The 18,839-nt window shown below is 40.7% G+C and overlaps 1 protein-coding gene across 2 annotated transcripts; it reads left to right on the forward strand.

The window, feature by feature from the left end:
• Positions 1 to 680: 680 nt before the first annotated feature.
• IYD (iodotyrosine deiodinase) lies at positions 681 to 17,640 on the forward strand. Of its 2 annotated transcripts, none has more exons than XM_027815758.2 (5): positions 681 to 954; positions 10,140 to 10,397; positions 12,325 to 12,484; positions 14,963 to 15,119; positions 17,080 to 17,640. In XM_027815758.2, exons 1-5 carry the CDS (start codon positions 774 to 776, stop codon positions 17,260 to 17,262), a joined length of 939 nt encoding a protein of 312 aa, XP_027671559.2. In that variant the 5' UTR covers positions 681 to 773; the 3' UTR covers positions 17,263 to 17,640. The 2 variants fall into 2 exon arrangements, with proteins under 2 accessions (XP_027671559.2, XP_005446626.2); XM_005446569.3 differs by having other exon boundaries at positions 682 to 954; positions 10,140 to 10,334.
• Positions 17,641 to 18,839: the final 1,199 nt, after the last annotated feature.

An 18,839-nucleotide genomic window follows, 5' to 3' on the forward strand; every position in this document is an offset into this window, starting at 1 on the left:
CCATTCTTGGATTAGACCAGGATCCTGTCACTTTTTAATCTTTCCTTTGGTAAGACAGCTGAACCAGTTTTTAAATTAACTGCAGCATAGATATGCAGCCCCCAAATATTTCTTTGGTTCCCTGAATTCTTTTTTCTTCCCCCAGAACATCCAGGATGAATACCAGGTTCTGTAAATCATCTCATTCATGCTTCACACAGAGGTAATGCTGTCTCTTTACTTACCTGTTTCATTGACCTGTTTGCATAGCCAAGAGCTGCACTGCAAACTGATACTCAGTTGGTGATATTCTGATTTTCTGGGATACGTGCAATGTGACTAATTTTGTGAGTTAAACATTGAAGAGATGCCATCAGTTTTTAAAAGTCACATTCCCACATAGCTCTTTCTCATAATCATCATTACAAGCAAGAGTACTAGGATAAATGATGAAAATAAGGCGGGAGAAATCTTTTGCCTTAGTCTGGGATTTTGGAAGACTTTTTTATTCCTTTGCACTGGACAGCGTTTATGCATTTTTATATGGTCGGTGCCTCTGCTTGCTGTTTATAAGCAGTTTCTTCCCAGAAAATATATAAACCTGGGTCTGCTTAACAGCAGGAGCACATGACGGGTGAGGTTGTGGGGGTGGTGGCTGAAAAATAGAAGCAGGATAGGGTCAAGGACTGAACCTTGGGTCCACCCCTTTCTGCTTACTGCCATTCCACTCTTCCCTTTTCACCCTGTCTTTTTCAGGAGAAACTACTGAACTTGGAAGGAAGGTTTCCATAGTCATGGCACTCTTTTCTTCCCTAACCCCAGTCTTTATAGCCATTATATGTGTTTTGATTGGGGCAATACTGAAGAAGACTAATGGAGAGAAGGAAAAACATGAGACTAAAAGCAAGTCTTTATCTCACCCATGGGTGGATGAAGATTTAAAAGATGGCACTGACCACCACTCAGAGGAAGAAGGTAAGAAAAATCTCATCTATCTGAGCACTTTCATTGTTTGAATCCTATCTGCTGATGTGAATAAAGGAGATGGGATCTTCTGGGCTTCTCCACAGTGATAGCAATGTCTAGCACCACACTGCTGCTGTGCCCTGAGCTTGTCAGCTCCGTGGAAGGAGGCTCTCCTCATGTCATCACTCTTGGTGTAAATGTGTATTTTCTTTAGATGCTGCAAATCAGAGTACCAAAAAAAAAAGAAAAAAAAAAAAAGAAAAAAAAAAAGGGCAGCATTTTCAAAGACCCCTGTCTGTTTGTCCCTCTGCACAGCAGACCTCAGACCCATGAGGGGCTCTATGGGCAGTGTAGGGAAGGGATGGAGATACTGCTGAAGTACCCCATGCCTCTTCCCAGGCCTCATTGCTGTGAGCAAAGGGAAGACCTGAGCGGAAAGTTTCTGTCTGCAAGCTGATTTCACAGGCATCTCATCCCACTTCACCGTCCACTGCTACATATTTGGTCCCAGCACCCCCCGAAAAGTTGGAAATGGGTTTATTACAGTTATCACAAAAGCCTCCCATTTGAGATTTCTAAGAATGTCTGTAAGAGCTTTAGCTGGATTAACACTGGGATCATTTGGGAGCCATGTTGATCAAATATTTAGAGAACGAAATGTGGTGATGGTTCAGTGATGGTGTGGCTAATCTGTTCACTCACCCACATATCTGAACCTGTACAGAATGCGTTTTTTTCCAGTAGTGATTTCTGATGCACAGCTTGGACAAAAGTCTAAGCACAAAATGTGCCTTTCCTTCTTTTTGCTTCCTATCTTCTATAAGCTCCCTTTATTTCCTTGTGAAACAAAAAGCTACAGAGTTCTGATCCTATGAAGTTTTTAAACTTGCAGTTAATACAGCCTTCCCCACCCCCCACCAGGTGGTTTTCAAAGGCTTTTTATGTGTTTTTTGTCCTATAATGACACATTCCACAAGTCCACTTCTAGGAATCTTGAAACTTTTGTTATATTGTTTTTCTGTACTTGTAGCTGTTTCTAAGAACCATTATTTCTCTTTTTTTCTCAGTGTTCAGAGCACTCTGAGTTAGTGTTGTGCATCAGTTTCCAGAAACTATTTATACTCAGAACATTTTAAACCATGTTGACTATTTCCCAAATATAGAAAATTTCTTTAAAAATTAGTTCAGATGTTGTATCCTCCATTATTCAATACAGAATAGATTCTGTATAAAAGTATCCCATATTTCCTTTGTCACAAATGGCTTACTAGTTCAGTTAAACTGCTGCAAATTAAAATTCCTGTGGGTAGTTCAACTGATAATCTGTGAACTATCAGTGACATCTTTGACTACAGCTGTTTCTATCAGTTTAAAAATTTAGAACCCTTACATAAACAAAGCTATTAGCTCTTAAAAAGGAGCCTCACTGCCACAGCTCCCTATATAAAATGTTATTTTTTTCTGTCTTAGTTGTTTTCCCTTTTATTCAGATGCTAAATTCAAAACTGTACTACTTTAAAATTTCTTACAGAAAATTGACAGGTGGATAGATATGTTTGTGCTGTTGCTAAAAGGAGATGTGTTTATTTTTACATAAAACCTCTCTCAGTGTACTATGTCATCCAACATTAAATTAGGTTTTCTTGCTATGTTGCTTTTAACAACAAATAATCATCTTTCCCTTAATGGTGTGTGATTCAAACCAACATCTTTGCAAAACAAGCATGTCTTTTCTCTCTAGAAAAAATAAAATAACGACATCATGCTTAGGGAGGTTTTTCTTCAGCAGGGGAAAGCCCAGCCTAAGTAAGAAGAGAATATGGCTACAGTGGCAAGTATCTGCTACTCTGCTAGTGCTGTAATTAAGGTTCAAAACTTATTCACCTTGTTGTCAGTGTTAAAATTTTCACTGACTGTACTAGATGTTGAAATAGGAACATGGACATAAACAGAGATCTTCTTAATCATGAAGAATATTTTACCTGTTGTATAAATTCTGCTACTTTACTAATCTTACTGTATCAGAAAAGCTCATTTCTACTTAAATGTCTTGAACCGGCTTATAAAGTTCCTCTGAAGAGAATTTGAGTTAGGTGAGATGGTCTTGTCTAAAACTAGAATCTAGGGCTGCCATAGGTGAACAAGCTGAATCTTGAAAGCCCCCTGGCAGGAAGGGGTAGCTGAAGACTAAATCTTTCGATCCGGGTCCATGACCAAAGCGAAGGCACTTTGCCAGGAGAGTGGAGCGCTCTGTAGGAACAGCACTGAACCTACCTGACGTTGCCCCTCAGAGGGGCATACCTTTGAGCAGCAAAGCATTCAGTGTAATTAGCTGAACTGCTTGGAGAGACCCAGTAGAGTCACTTATTGGCAGTGGAGGGTGGAAGGGGGAGGGCGCAGTGCTCCCAAGCTTGTCTGTGTTATGCTTTCAGTAGCTGAAGAGAAGGATGTTTCTCAGAGCAACCAGAAACCCAGTTCTTTGGTTAAGTGCAAAGCATTCACTCGGTTCGTTTGTTCAAACCCTTAACTGGCAGTACTTCAGATTTGTTTGCATACCCATCTGTCCTGTAACTTTTTCCTCTATTTATGAGATCCAGGATGTAAGATTGTTGTGCTGTGGATTGGCAAGAATGGTCTGTATGCGTGTGTATCTGGCCATGTCTTGTGTTGGGCCATGTGCAATTACTAATTAGATACAGATGAAAAAAATATTTCTTCAGCCTTGTCTTGAATGATGAGTCACAAGGGCTGTCTTCTAGTAGTGAGCATCTGATCCCAGGGTGGTGGTGACTCACCTCCCACTGCTTCAGATCTGCACTGTTGCAAAGATAAGTTCAGTCTTTAGCCCAGGAAGCTTATTGTATATTGGTCACTTTCTGGGTCATATATTCCGAGCAATACAATTGATGGATAAGGTAAATACAGACCCAGTTTACAGTGGTGTGTAGGATGAGGTTGAATTATATTTGTATCCTTGTTACTCTGGGCATCATTTGCAGACTTTAATAGCAAAGGCATTTTATTACTATACTTTTAATTGTAGGGACTTTGGTGATGTACTCTACTTAAGGACTACAAAGCAGTGTATGAAGGCCCAAATGTTCCATCCTTTCTGAAAATGCACTGTTCCTGGAGATACTTCTTAAAATAGACTTCTCCCACTTAGAAGTATTTCTTCTCTCCCACTTAGTATTTATTCTCTCCCTCTTAGAAGTATTTCTTCTCTCCCCAAGTTCAAAGTCTTCCCATATCTTTTAATAATATTACTGACATGAATGAGGCAGTAGCAGTTTAGTTTTCCAATTCAATGACAGTTCATGCTTTGTGTCATTTAGGAATGCAGGACTTACATGAACATGATGCATCATTGTGTTTACCTCCCTGCTGCTGCAGACACCTCCAGCCTTTGCCATCAGCTGAATGAATGTGAAAGCTGGCCTTATTTGACCCTGTTTCTTTAACTTTACTGGAAGGCTATTCCAGAACTTCCTGCTATGGGTTAAAAATCCTGCTCTGCCTGCCCAAACTTACTTAATACTACTCTATACCCATTTTTTCTGTTCCATCCTCTTCTTAGTTTAAAGGATATTTTCCCAGCCCTTGTGTGTATCCTCCTGTGGTTTATAGACAACAATTAGATTACCTCTCAGCTTTCCTTTTACTAGGTAAACCAGAAAAACTCTTTATAGACCAGCCACTCTATTCCTCTGAAGTTCTTAAGAAACCTTCTGCAACTGTATTCCAGTTTGAGGCAATTGCCACAATATTTTGATGCTGGCTTCCTTCTTCCAGGGTCTGCCTCTCCCACTTGATACTTCTCAAGAGTTGGTCAGGGACCTTAAGCAACAGGTTTCCAGGATCAGCCTGCTAACTGCTATTTATAATCCACTAGTAAGACACTCCATCTCTTAGTTTCCTACTCACAGTGAGAACACGCTCAGTTCAGGGTTGGATTCACTACTAGGATTCCTGTAGTGGCTGATTATGTAGCAGTCTATCATTAATCAAGCAAAAACCCAAAGAGTCAGTTGCCCAGCATTTAAAATCCAAAGATCTGAAAGCTTTCTTTATATACATTTAATTGTTTTCCTATGCATCATGTCCTTACACTACTGGAATAGAAGACTGGAGGGGAATTCTATACTTAGGAAGAAATTTCTTCAAGAAGAAACTGGAAGAGCTGGTTTGGAAAGCAAACACATTGGTCTACACTGAGGTTACCAGTGAGGTTTCTCAAAGATCAGTCTCAGGACCAATTTATCTAGTGGTCTTTGCTTAAAACCCAGGAGTGTACAAGCAAAATTTCTTAATGACATACAACTGGAAGCCAACAACACACGGAAATGTCAGTGTACGTAAGACAAGTGGGCAACAGAAATTAAATGATGCATCATTTTTCTTACTGTGAGTTTATGCTATTAGGAACTCACAGTAAGAACTTTTGCTACAAACTGAGGCAAAATTTCTTACAATTTCTAGGCTGATTATAACCTCCCATATGAACTGCTGGGAAGAATACAGACATCATCCTAAAATGTATCCAGAGAGGAATTTCTGATAGTTAGAGAAATAGTACTGTAAAAATAAGATTCTGCTCTGTGATGTCTAGGATGTCTGAGCCAAAACTGTTTCAGATTTGCTTAAATAGCAGGAAGCCTGATGACTATTGTAAATGTACAACATAATTGATGGCAATCTTGAGAATGGGGCTAACAAGATAATAGACTGACTAGCAGGATGTCTGTTGTCCATCAAATGATGGAATACACAGAGGTGTAAGTAAGACATTGTAGTATGTGGCCGTACAAACAGGAATATGTCTAAACACAGCAATTAAAGATATAGAGAACATGCACTAAACAGATGGTGCTGATAATGATTTTAGCTTAGCATATGGGTAATGTTAACTGCTAAGAATGAATGGCAGACACATGGTGGAAAAGAATAAATAATAGATGAATTTATTAAAAAAAAAAATAATTACCAGGAGAGTTCTGGTTTTGTTTGTCAGTTCTCTCGCTTCTGGGTCTTTCTCCTGCCTCAGCCGGCATTCCCATTTTGAGTATATTAAGATTTTTAAGTTTTGCTTGCAAAACTTAGGCTTAGATACACTGATTCTCACACTTTCATTCTCATCAGTCATCTCACCTTTGTCCCAAGTTCAAAATCTTTGAAATACATTTATTTTTTCACCGTGTTATTATTACGTTGAACCATCTTGACTACGCAGTAGCTTCATTTATTTTCTCCTCTTCTACTTATATGGGGGAAAAAATAAACCACAGAACAAGCAAACACACTACTCAAAATTTAACTGGGCTTGACCTTAGGTAGTACTGCAAGTTTTAGACTTCCTGTCTTACAACATCTAGGTTTCTGTGCTAACTAATCCTTTTCTTCCATTCCTAGTTGCCTGTGGATCATTTAATTGTGATGTTTATTCAACCAGTTACAACTAAGATTATTTTTATACCTCTTATTTAAAGAAATGTCAAATATCTGTGCTTCCTGATCCCTGAATTCTTTAATCTGAATTCTCCAGTTTAATTACTCTTAGTCCCAAATTTTCCCCAAGTTTTTTCACTTAAAAATTGAGTGCCACAGTCATAGGCCTACTTTTCCTCACCCTTTCATTTAGTTAATTGAATTGAATGAACTAATAATCTCAGTTTAGAGGGTTTTTTTGTTTGGTTGGTTTTTTTGGTAACATTGTCCTGCCTCACTGAAACCAAAGCTAAAAGAGTCACTGCACAAAAAGAAGAACAGGTTGCTTGATCAAGGTATTAGATACTTCAGCTGGGAAGCCTGGTTTCTAGTATTATCATAATATTTCCTCTTTGTTCTATCCCTGGGAAACTATACTTCCACCAGTGCTTCATAACAATGATGAGGCAATATGACTCTCTTAAAGATGTGTCCTGGTTTAGATGTAACCTTGGGGGAATTTGTAGGCTTGACACTATCCCAGAAGACAGTGCATCTCAAAAAGCAACCCTTTTTTTAGCCATGCTACTTTTTTATTTCTTTACAATCTACCACAATATCAATTATTACCTATTTTTTACTGGTATGCTTCCTGCACATGTCAAAGCAGGTATTGCTGTTGTTATTGCATCTTCATTCTTCCCTCCCTGTCATGTTTTGTTTCATGTTCTGTACGCTGATAGCTTGTCCAGTTTGCTGTCTAGGCTTCTGTGCTAAACTGGCCTCAAGCAATATCCTCTTTGGATTAAGTACATCATGTGAGTCAGTTGTCTGACTACTGTCCTCATCCATACAAGTAATTTAATCTTGCTCTTCATCCTTCTGTTCCTCAGAGCTCATGTATCGATGATTTATCACCTACCTGACTTTCCTCTCCTTGTATTTCAAAACCAGGTACAGAGATTAACACAAATTCCCCCCAGCATTTACTCCAATTTGACAAAACTCCTTTGTGAAGACTTTCAGTATTTTATAGACTAGTCTCAGTATCTCTAACTCAAAATGATTGTTTATAGTTTTGCAATAATGCTAGGAAAAAAGATGACCAAGCAGGGCTTGGATTTGCTTAGGAGCCAAGGTTGGACCATCAGGTCTCCTCCCTCAGTGGCTAAATAAAAGGTATGGTGCATTGAATGGATGCTATTTCCTGCTTTCTGAACTCTGATAAAAACCTCATCATAAGAAAGTAAATAGTGAGAGAACATAAGAACTCTTGAGTCCTGGAGTTAGTTTTATTTGACTGTTTCTAGGCTAGAAATAATCTATTTCTATTTCCTAGGACACTCAGCTTTGTAAACTTGTGAAATAGATAGGGATGATCGCTGCAGCACGTTGACAGAAGCACAAATAGTATAGTCTGACCTGAAGATTTCAGCAAGACAGTAATCCAATACCTACTTTCAGTATAGTTTTCTGGTCAGATTCTGCCTTCTGATAGACAAGGCACAACCTTAGCTGATTTCAGGAAGTGTTTTTTTTATCATAAGAAAAATATTTCTTCCATTTAGAAACTCCTCTTACGTGAGGGTGTGAGATGTGCATCATTCTGTGTAACTGCTAAATCTTGGTTTAGCAACAAATATCTTTGTTGTAGTTTCAGCCCTGCTATACACAAGATGGATTTGGAGAGGGAGAATTAATTTTATTGGAAAAATCAAGACAGTTGCAGAAGGCCACCCAGCTTCCAAGCCTGGAAGTTCTTCCAGAGGAGCTTGCTGGAGAGGTTATGTGCCCAAAGCTGACATGATTTTCTGTCATGTCTATATCAATGGACACCACCTGAATTTCTTAACTGGTCAGACAGTCCTCAGTCAAGTTGGAAAGGGTAAATGAGTTGCCATCTCCAAACTCCCCGTTTTTCCCTTGGAGTTTTACACATTTTTGGGTCATCACTTTTCCTCTCAAATCCTTTGGCTGCCAGCCATCACTGCGTCAACTTCTGTCTGTGGAAGGTTCTGCATATCAGCTTTTACCAGCATAACACATCGGTCCTTGAAAATGGCATCCTATGGTATGTTGCAGAGCATGGAAGAGGTGAGAAAGATGCAGATCTTTGTCTCCCTGCCTCCCCTCCCCCAGTACCCTACCACTCTATACATGTAGGATGTTGAACACTGGGTTCCCAGCAGAAGCTCTTCCTCTCAACCTCCTGTTGCATCATACTGCTTGCTAGTGTAAATATAGCCTTTTAACCCTGTGGTATTCCCTTGGCTGAGTGTGGAGGAGGAACAGCAAAAAAGGGGGTGTTAAAGTTTCTGAAAGAGAAGATTACTAGAATCCTAGCAAAGGGCAAGTCCTGTAGGCCCTTTGCTATTGGCAGGTCCGTATTGAATAGTAAATAATTTACTAAGTGTAAACCACAAAGGGAACACTAGGAAGAGGCATTCCTTTTTCAGTTTGAGTGTGCAAGCTGGCCACAAAAATAATTTTTGCAATGGGTCACTGCTTCCCATTACCCTGGAGCAAAGTCCTTGCAGTCTGTGACCAAGAATGCTTAACACATGCATGAAATGCTAAACAAAATAAATTTTCTGAGTGACTTCTTTGTATGCAAAATGAAATGTATGTTGTTCAAGGACCAGAATCATTCTGGTTAGATGCAACGTATGAAACTGGATAGACTGCAGCCTCTTGCACATGCTGAGGCACACTTGTGAATATTTGACTGGTGTTTGTAAAATGAACAAAAAATCAGCCTGGTCTCTAAGGCAACCGCATACTACTAAAACACAGAAATAATTGCTGTTTGAATTTGCACTAGAGATTGCTGTGATTCCAGAATAACAGCCTAATGGTGACTGAAAAAGAACGGGAATATTTTTTTCCTGACTCAGCCCTCTGTTGCAGATTGCTATTGACTATTGACTAGTCAAAATGCAGAATTTAAATGGATTTAACTTCCACATCATAGTTGCAAAAAACGCTATCCCTGCTGATTCTAGGAATGCAGGGAGAAGAGATCTCAAAGACTATGTAAGATGCATTTTGTGGTATAAAAAAACCACTCAGAGAGACAGATTTCAGTTAAATGAGGAACAATTTTGAGTTCTTAAATTAAAGACAAGAAACACAATATCCTACATTTGATATGTTGTTATCCTAAGTATAGATGCCTGTCATCCACTTCCTTTTATGCTGAAAGTGTCGTGAAACCAAAGAACTTAACCACAAAGTCACATTTGCACAGAGCTTAGACTTGTAAGGCTTTTGCTATGAGACATGCGTATGGAAAAAATTGATATTCAGCTCTTCAGAGGAGATTTTACACATATTGGTAGTTAAGCCCTCTCCTTAACTTCAGTAATTTAATTGATTTTTTCTTATTAGACTGCTCAGGAAGGAAACACATGTTCACATTTACTTACTGAGAAAAGTGGGCTGAAAGGTTTGCCACGTTTTCACTGCTGTCTCAGTTTGTAGCCCATTTTTACAGGCAGGCTTGCAAACTGAAGTGGAGAAGGCCATAACTTCTTTGTGGATCACACTTGCTACAGCCAGCCAGGACCCTCCTGCCTCTTGGTATTTAAACAAGGTGTTCAGTATCTGGAGCTAGGGATCAACGGGTTGTGTCAACTGGAATCTCAGACTTTGCCTTTCCAGTGGTGCAGCGTATGCCAGTGCAGGCCAAACTGCATTGCAGTGGTAGATGCTAAAGATATAAATAGCAGTCTGCAGCAAAAAAATCCCTAACCACTTTTATTTTCTTGCAGTGGTTGATGAAGAGTGGCAAGGACTTGAAGAAAATGTTGCCCATGTCCCGTTCTTTGCAGAGCGCTACTCTGAAGCTGAAATGATCAAAAGGTCACAGATGTTTTACGAGCTTCTTAACAAGAGACGGTCTGTCAGGTTTCTCAGTGATGAACCTGTCCCCAGGGAGGTTATCGATAATGTCATCAGAACAGCAGGTATGGTACTGAGTGGTCCAAGGTCTGAAAAAAAGAAGAGGATCAGCATTGCTGTTCAACTGTGTAAGAGTGATATGGAAAAGCCAAGGGAATTGGCATTTGGCTTATGGTTTTCCTAGATTCACCTGTCACCCATAATAAATGAGCACCCATTGACTGATTGGAAATTACTCAGCTTGAAAAACTGTATGTCGGGGACTAGTTTGGAGCATTCCCAATCCCATCGTATTTGCAGTGCACCCAGAATGGAAAAAGAGCATTTCAACAGCACAAAACGAAACATTTCTTTTTCAAGCATTAAAAGATGTTATTTAAAATAAAATTGATATACAGTTTAGTGAGACGTCTTTCGAACAGAAATATTGAAATGGTTTCTGTCAAAAATGTTAAACCATGTGTACTTCACATGCTTTAAAATGCCATGTATTTTGATGATATTTATCATGTGCAGAGTTTTGTCTGGTTTTGTTGGGTTTTTTTTCCCCTAAATCAATTGTTGAAATTGTTTCAGCCATGTGAAATATTTCAGTTGACACAAATGGTTGGGATTTATTAGGGGAATAAAGTTTCAGTTTAGGACAAAAAACTTGCCAGTCCTTTCAAGATCAGTGCCAGGCCCCTATTGCATACAGCTGGAGTGTTGTGCTAAGGACCCTGATAGAAGTTATTTGACTGAATGTCAAAAATGAATTTTCTTTTTTTTTCTGAGAACGTATGTGTTTTAAATCCTTGCCGTCATGTCCTGGCCTAATCTCATCTCTACTTTAGTAACTGACTTCAGCCAGGAGTGGGCTTGTCCTTCATTATGTATCTCATTCTATGAACCAGCTGCTGCTAATGTAGAAAATATTCGCAAGCCGCCTTAGACAAAAGTTCAGTAGCCTCTAGCAGGATTAATAATACAGAGTTTCTTAGCATTTGAGGTGCATTGTTTTCCCTTTAAAAACTGTATGCAGCTTTGTTACTGCACTGTAATGAGTCTCCATCTTCCTCTAATTAGCTGGGAGTCATTAAAACACTGAGCATGGTTTGGCAAATGCAGCAAAGCGAACAAGCCTGGAGTGCAGATGAAGTATTTAGCAACCCTGAAAGCTTTGGGCTGTGTAGAGGAAAAGAAAACAAAGCAAAACCTAAATGTCATCGGTTCTTACCGAGACATGAGGAGAGGCAAGGTTCACCATATAAACACATTTCAATATAAAAGATAGTTCAAGATGCTTATCCAGCGTTTCTCAAATTGAAATAAGTGCTTAAGTAAGCAAATACTATATGTGTTCAACACTTTCAAATATTTTAAAAATTTGTATGAGGGGTTAAGACGAACAGTTGTCTTAACCCATTTATCTGTGAACCTGCACAGATGACTATTCTTCAGCTTCTGGCTTTCACCCTCTGGGCAGCTAAAATATTCTCCAACGGTGTTGGTGTGTAATGATCAGGGCTGAATGAGCAAGTGCAGATTTAATACGTGCATACCTACATACACCAGCTTTAGGACAACGGACTCAAACCTGTATGCTATATGGCAGATGTCGGCATTGTGCAGCTCCTGTCTTTGTCAGTCAGTGGCAGATTCCTGCAGGTGGTCACTTAGCCTTGTTTTCCTGAAAAGCCATTAGCTTTGCCCTCCAGCTAAAAACATGCCTCGGAGCTGGGTGCAAGTTCAGACAGTGTGTTGCGTGCAATAACGTTACCGCGTGCATATATCGCACCATAATACTGCCTCATCATAGGAACCACAAAGGAATTCTTACAAATCCGTAACTTTGGTTTCCTGTAAAATGGCTGTATGTAAGGACTAACTTCTGTCATTGAATGGGACTTCATAGTCTTAGAGAAAGAAATGAACAGGATTGTCTGCCAGAACTTATCTCTGTGCTTTTCTTCCCATCTCATCCAATTGCTTTCTAATTGCTCATCAGGAATAGCTGATGATCTCACTGCCCACCCTCCTTCCTGGGTTCTCAGCTTTCTTTGTTTTTGTATGAAGGTACCTCACCCAGTGGAGCACACACTGAGCCCTGGACCTTTGTGGTGGTGCAAGATCCATACTTAAAACATAAGATTCGTGAGATCGTAGAAGAAGAAGAAGAAATCAACTACAAAAAAAGGATGGGAGACAGATGGGTTAATGATTTGAAAAGACTGAGGTATGAAAAAGTCTTTAGGCTAATGGTTTTGAAGGGAGCTGTGTTTTAGTCTAGGAAAGACTATATTGAGAAGTTTTAGTCATGATACTTTTTTTTTTTTTTTTCTTTTTTCTTTTTTCATCTTTTCCCCCACTTATTTTCAGGAAGGAAAAAGAAACAACTGAAAATAATGATGTCAACAATTTAAAACCCTTGTTTTCAAAATGTTCTTTCATGTCCATGCTCCTTAAACTCTCCCCAGTTCTCTGGTGCTGCGTAGGAAAGCAGCTATAAATATTTCCCAGGTCCTGATCACAGAAAAAGAAGGAAGGTGGGGCAGAAACTGCCCCAGCCAGAGAGTTGCCATAATTACTGTAATGTGGTCCTTTTGCTAATTTACAGCTGGGAAGAAAAAACTCTCTGAGGAAAGGAAAGTTCCCACCTAGCAGGAGTTAAAAAAAGAATTTACTATTTATATGTTAATTCTGACTGCCTTGTTCTAAGGGCCAGGTGAGATGCAACACCCGATTGATACACACAAAAGAAAAGCTCGCTATGCCTGTGTCCTTCAATCTTACTAGAGGAAGGATAAAATAAGTGGCTCAGATGTTCAGCACACTCTTTCCTGTTGCATGGCTCCGTCTTGATCGTCAAGATGATGGGAATCTTACTGAAAGCACCACAGTTTAGAAAATTGAAATTGTAAAAGAAGCTTGTCTTAAATTCTTCTAGTATCCTTTTCTATTTCTTCCTCCCTCTTGCTTATAATATATTTCTAAGATTCATGTTTGGAAAGAAAAACTTAAAAATATGTGTAGAATTGTGCCTTGGTGGCTGGTTCATAAAATTGCCTCCAGCAGAAGGTATTATATGCTCTCAATCTTGAAAATTTTCCAAGCATTTGTCTCAATCTTTTGGGGTTTTTTTTTTTTGTTTGGTTTTTTTTTTTCCTCCTATGTAACATCTGTTGCCATAACTCTTGTCCCAGTATTTTCCTGCTGTTTGCCGAACAATGAAGCTCCCAAAGTCATTGGGAGCTTTGCTGTTGACTGAGGCAGCCCCAAGGCTGGTCCCTATGCAAGTGCTGAATTATGCAATATTTAATTGTTCCAAAGTCTGACTGACTTGCTTAACTTCATACAATGGGAAAACATCTACTGAGTCTTGGCTTGTCAATTGAAGCATATGTGCAAAGCTTTCTATAGGGTTGATTTGCCCCACTTGTTTCATAATGTTAGTGTTTTTCAGGTGCTTACATGCTATGTAAATGTATGTGCTATGTAAACAACTGGAAAATAGTATTTTTTGTATTTTGAGTGAGTACAATAGAAAGCACACATTTTCTTATTGAAATCCTACCTCATAATTGTATATATTAAAATATTGGGAACCAAATATTGACTGAAATAGTCAGAAGCAGAATAACATTTTTTGCTGTGAGAATATATTTAGGTTTACACCTTAGACCAAGAAGTTTTGAAATTTTCTGCCAGCAGTTTTGTTGTGGTTTAACCACAGCCAGGAACTAAGTACCGATGCAGCTGCTCGCCCATCCCCCCCACCAAAGGGTGGGGAAGAGATTCAGGAAAAAGGTAAAATTCGTAGGTTGAGTTTTGATTTGATTTAATGAGCAATTTAAGAATTGAAAAATATAATAATAGCAATAATAATCAGATGGAGAGAGACAGGAAGAGAGAGGAATAAAATCCGTAAGGGGAAAAACCCAACTGATGCACAATACAATCGCTCAACCGGTGAGCAATCCCCAGCCAGACCCTGAGCAGCGATGAGCGGGTCCTGGCCATCTCCCTCATTTATATACCGAGCATGGTGTCCCATGATACAGAATATCCCTTTGGCCAGTTCAGGTCAGCTGTCCTGGCTCTGTCCCCTTCCAATCTCTTGTGCCCCTCCAGCCCTCTCGCTGGCAGGGCCTGAGAAACTGAAAAGTCCTTGATTTAGTATAAGCATTACTTAGCAACAACTAAAAACATCAGTGTGTTATCAACATTATTTTAACACTAAATCCAAAACACAGCACTGTACTAGTTACTGAGAAGAAAATTAATTCTGTCCCAGCTGAAACCTGGACAAGTTTTCCTGCTATCACAAAAAAGTTGGCATTGCTAGTAACAGGTGGAGCTACAAGTCTGCAAAATTCCAGGAATTAAATAATCTCAAAGGCAAGTGCTTATGAGGCCAGTTCATAGGTAAGAGGGCAAGACATACCTCCTATTTATATGCAATTCCACTCTTCAGAATGAGTGAATCAACTGCTTAGCCAAATCTGTTAAAACTGAGCACTCTATTCAAGCTTATTTTTTCAGAAATGTTTCTGTTTAAGCTGACAATACTTAATTCTTTGCAGTGAATGTTCTAAGCTTTACTTTACTGCTATAATTGTCATGTACCTTTAGTGTCCCCCTGCAGACAGTAGATGTGACTTACAGGAAAATGAAAAAATTGCAGAATAAATGTCTTAAACATTATCTTTTGCAGAACAAACTGGATCAAAGAGTACTTGGACACTGCTCCGTATCTGATCCTCATTTTCAAGCAGGCATATGGGCAGCTTCCAAATGGCAAAAAGAAGACCCACTACTACAATGAAATCAGTGTTTCTATTGCCTGTGGTATCCTGCTTGCTGCCTTGCAGGTATATTGACAGAACCAACATACTGGGGTTTGGGTTACACCAAAGCTATTCTGCCCAAATGAGGGTGGAACCCAATTTAGATTTTAACATTATCAGTCCTCTGGATTACTCCAACTCCTGGCAATATGTCTTAGTTCTGAGTTTAAAGCTAGTCTGCGCAGGCCTACATCTGAGAAGGTGATTCCTATCCTCAGTACTGCTTAACAAGAAGAAAAATGTAATGCAGCTTAGTTCCAGAGTTGTCAACCTTCTCCCAGCCCAGGCTTCAGCCCCTGTGGTTTCTGCCTTATGCTACCAGGGCTGACAGGGTCTGCAGGCCACCCAAGCATGGCTGTGCAGTGCCACACTGGCTCCTTCTTTTCAGTACTTCCTAATAAAACAGCTTGACCTCAAATAATTTTTAGTACACAATGCTGAAAGAAACCCTCAGGGACATATTTCACAGAACAGACTGTACTTATTTCAATCACTCTTTCTGAGGCATTTCTGAAAGTGAACCAATTTCTAAATCTCTGTGTTTGATATCTGTCAGTTGGAATTTCTCAGTGCTTTCTCAGTCTCAGTTCTGCTTGTTGTATCTGATGTGCTACACAAGTGTTTAAATAGCGAAGCTGTTCTGATAGTTAACTTGGCCTGTCAGCAGGATTACAGCAAGCTGCCACCTCTTATATTAGGCCAATTTCCTACCAGGAACTGCCATTTCTTCTCCATTCTGTTTTGAGTGACACTTCCCTTCCCACATTGCTGCTCCTCAGGAGGATCTTCAGGATGGGAAATCTAAGAAGTGAGCAGTACAGAAACACATTGCTGGGGTGCTGCTGCTCTGCAGTTGCACAGCACTCTGTATGTTCCCTCCATGGAGCTGGCAGCAAAGGGAATGCACAGGGAATGGGGCAGGACCAGCGCTGTGTCACTAGCGCCTTAGAAGCAGTAGGGATGACAAGTCTCTGCTTTCTCCTGAGCCAGCCCACCACTCGGTGGGATTTCTGAGGCTATCTTTTAACTTTCAGGCTCCTTAGTGCTGTCTCTTTCCCAGCTCCTAGAAATGAATTGAGAACACTAAAGGACACAGTGTGATGGACTCATAACGTTCAGCACCACTACCATAAGCTCTTCTCTGCAGAAGATGGTAGAGATTACTTAACGTGAGAGGCCCATTGCCTAAGCATCTCTCCCTGGCTGACTTCTATATTGCAAAGCCTCCCAAAATGCTTGCATTACATGGAGGGAGAGACTGAAATCCACATATGCAACTCTCAGGAAGCACCTCAGCTATGTGGTCATATCTTGGGTAATGTCAGGTCTTTACAGTCTGTCATATTGTTTAGATTTTTTTATGAGTTTTTGTATCATGGGAGGAGAGATACCTCCACTTATTTTGGGATTCTGATGTAAGCCAGAACACTGGCCACTGCAGAAGATCACAACAGACTCCTGTGACATCTTCTGAGGCAGAGCCTGTACCCCCCATCCCCTGTGTACCTGTGAGGTACAGCTCCTGAGCAGGAACAAATGTTCACAAAGCTGTAAGAAATCTTCCTGCCAGCCACATGGAGGCAAGGACTGAAACATTTCCCCGTATGAGCCAGAGGAACCTCATGGGATGATATTCCAGTGATATCCCCACAACCACCTCTCAACTTCACTGTGGCCATGGGTACCCCATTACACTGAGCACTGCAGGCAGGCTCCTGCTGTACAGCACACAGACGTGTCAGGCAGAATGTGCTGTTGCTGCAGTGGAGAAATGCTGTACTTCTCTGTAAGCAAAGCAGGCACCTTTTATGGTACCATTGAGGCTATTAGTAAATCAGACGTTCTAAAGCCTGCAGCAGAGTCTAATGAAGCAGCATTTCTGGGCTAGTCAATAGGGGAATCTGTACAGGTCTGGTGGAAACAACAGATGCAAACACAGAGCACAGACCTCTGCCTCATTCTGCTGCTCTCTGTCTTGCTGCAGAATGCGGGCCTGTACACAGTGACATCCACACCCCTCAACTGCGGCCCCCAGCTCCGGGTGCTGCTCCAGCGCCCAGCGAACGAGAAGCTACTCTTGTTGCTCCCCGTTGGATATCCCAAGAAAGATGCTACTGTGCCTGCGCTGACCCGAAAGCCACTGGAAGACATCATGGTGGTCATGTGAGCCCAGCGCTGCGAGGAAGGAGCTGTAAGCAGCAGCCCACTCAAGCTGTCAGTGCTGTTCCTGTGTATTGTCTGCCTACACCACTGCTGCTCTGGCTCTTTGCACCTGTATTTCTTTTAGTGCTAGTAAGCTACTAATAGTGAGCAGCCCAGCACTGTGCATTTGACAGGTGCTATTACCAAAGCAACCAGGCGTTGTTCCAGGGGACACGTACAATTTAAATTACCTTTATCACTTGATTTTTCTTATGCATTGTAGGGACAAATCTTTCCTTGAACTGTAATGTATATTCTCCTTATACTTTTGTGTTTACCGTTACACAGTTACTTTCACTTCAGAATTTTAATGGAGGTTGTATTAAAAAATATAGAGATCAAACTCAGCTGTTTTATCTTGATCAGTGCGGGCTATTTAAATACCCCTTTCCCCTTCGCTCTGTTCAATTCTGCATAGGAGAAAGCTATTTTCCTCATATACAGTAGCATTTTCGCTATTTGATTGATTTCAAAAACTTGTCTATACCAGGCTTTCTTAAACTATTGCTGGTGCAAGTGTCTTGGACTGGGGGAGATCTAGTAGGAACAAGGCATCCAAGCAATTAATTTCCTTGTTACCATTTATTTCTACATGCTCCAGGCACAGTTGGATCATATGGCAGCTATCAGTCATTCCCTCTATATTTGCTGCTTCCAATGGAAGCAGCCCAGAGGGAACTACTATTCTGGTTGTCCTGTTATACCTCCAACTGTACCAGTTTAACACCCTGAAATTTAAACTGCTTTAGAGACCCTGCCATATGAGAGGTGCTTTCACGTCACACCAAATCAGGCATATTTAGGTTTATCTTAAGGCCACTTCCCACAAAAGCGATGCTCCTTACTCAAAGGCAAGATGTGACTGGACACCAGTGGGAGCTGCTCACTGGAAGGGCTGGTACTACTGATACCCGTGCGGGCAGAGCCCCCTCGTGGGGTTGCGGTTCCGGACGGCTTTGTGAGCAGCAGAAGCTGAAACCACCCTGAAGCTGTCTATGTTCTGTGAAATACTTTCCACCCTGCTCTCTACTGCATGTAACTTCAGGCAAATTCAGCCAAACTGGCTGCAGCCTTCCTTGGGGTTGCTTAGGTTGACTTGTTGCACCTTGTCTGAAGTCAGCCCTATTTAACATGACCTGTTGTCACCTGAGCAAGTGGAAGGCATAATATTTTGCAGAGGTACAGCTTTTTGAGGTGTCAATGCCTCTGTTGAGGCACGGTGAGAAAAACTGTTTTCCTCTTTGGCAGTCCATTTTGCGGGTATTCAGCAGGCATGGCTGTGTGCTCACCTGTTCCCCGTTTCACATTCTCAGTGGTACAGCAATGGCAGGAAGAGCTTCTCATGTAGACCTAGTCTGAAATGGGTTTTTGTAAGTATACTAAAATAAACAGAAGTCCTGTGTCTACATGCTTGCAAGGTCTAAAAACTAGTCAGGAAGAGAGGGATGAGCTGAAGCAAGCCAAGGCCGGTCCGCTGCAGGTCCCCAGTTATCAGGAATACATATTAAAGCTGCTGTAGCAAGTTTTCCTTCTGTGCAGATG

The sequence above is a fragment of the Falco cherrug genome, chromosome 6 (assembly GCF_023634085.1).
Source record: "Falco cherrug isolate bFalChe1 chromosome 6, bFalChe1.pri, whole genome shotgun sequence".
Taxonomy (NCBI): Eukaryota; Metazoa; Chordata; class Aves; order Falconiformes; family Falconidae; genus Falco; species Falco cherrug.

What these genes read in the sequence shown, in the direction of transcription:
- IYD (XM_027815758.2), top strand. Translation starts at nt 774, where the DNA reads ATGGCACTCTTTTCTTCCCTAACCCCAGTCTTTATAGCCATTATATGT. An exon ending in CAGCATTGCTGTTCAACTGT is followed by an intron (nt 10,398 to 12,324) that starts GTAAGAGTGATA and finishes TTTTGTATGAAG; the next exon opens with GTACCTCACCCAGTGGAGCA. An exon ending in TCCTGCTTGCTGCCTTGCAG is followed by an intron (nt 15,120 to 17,079) that starts GTATATTGACAG and finishes GTCTTGCTGCAG; the next exon opens with AATGCGGGCCTGTACACAGT.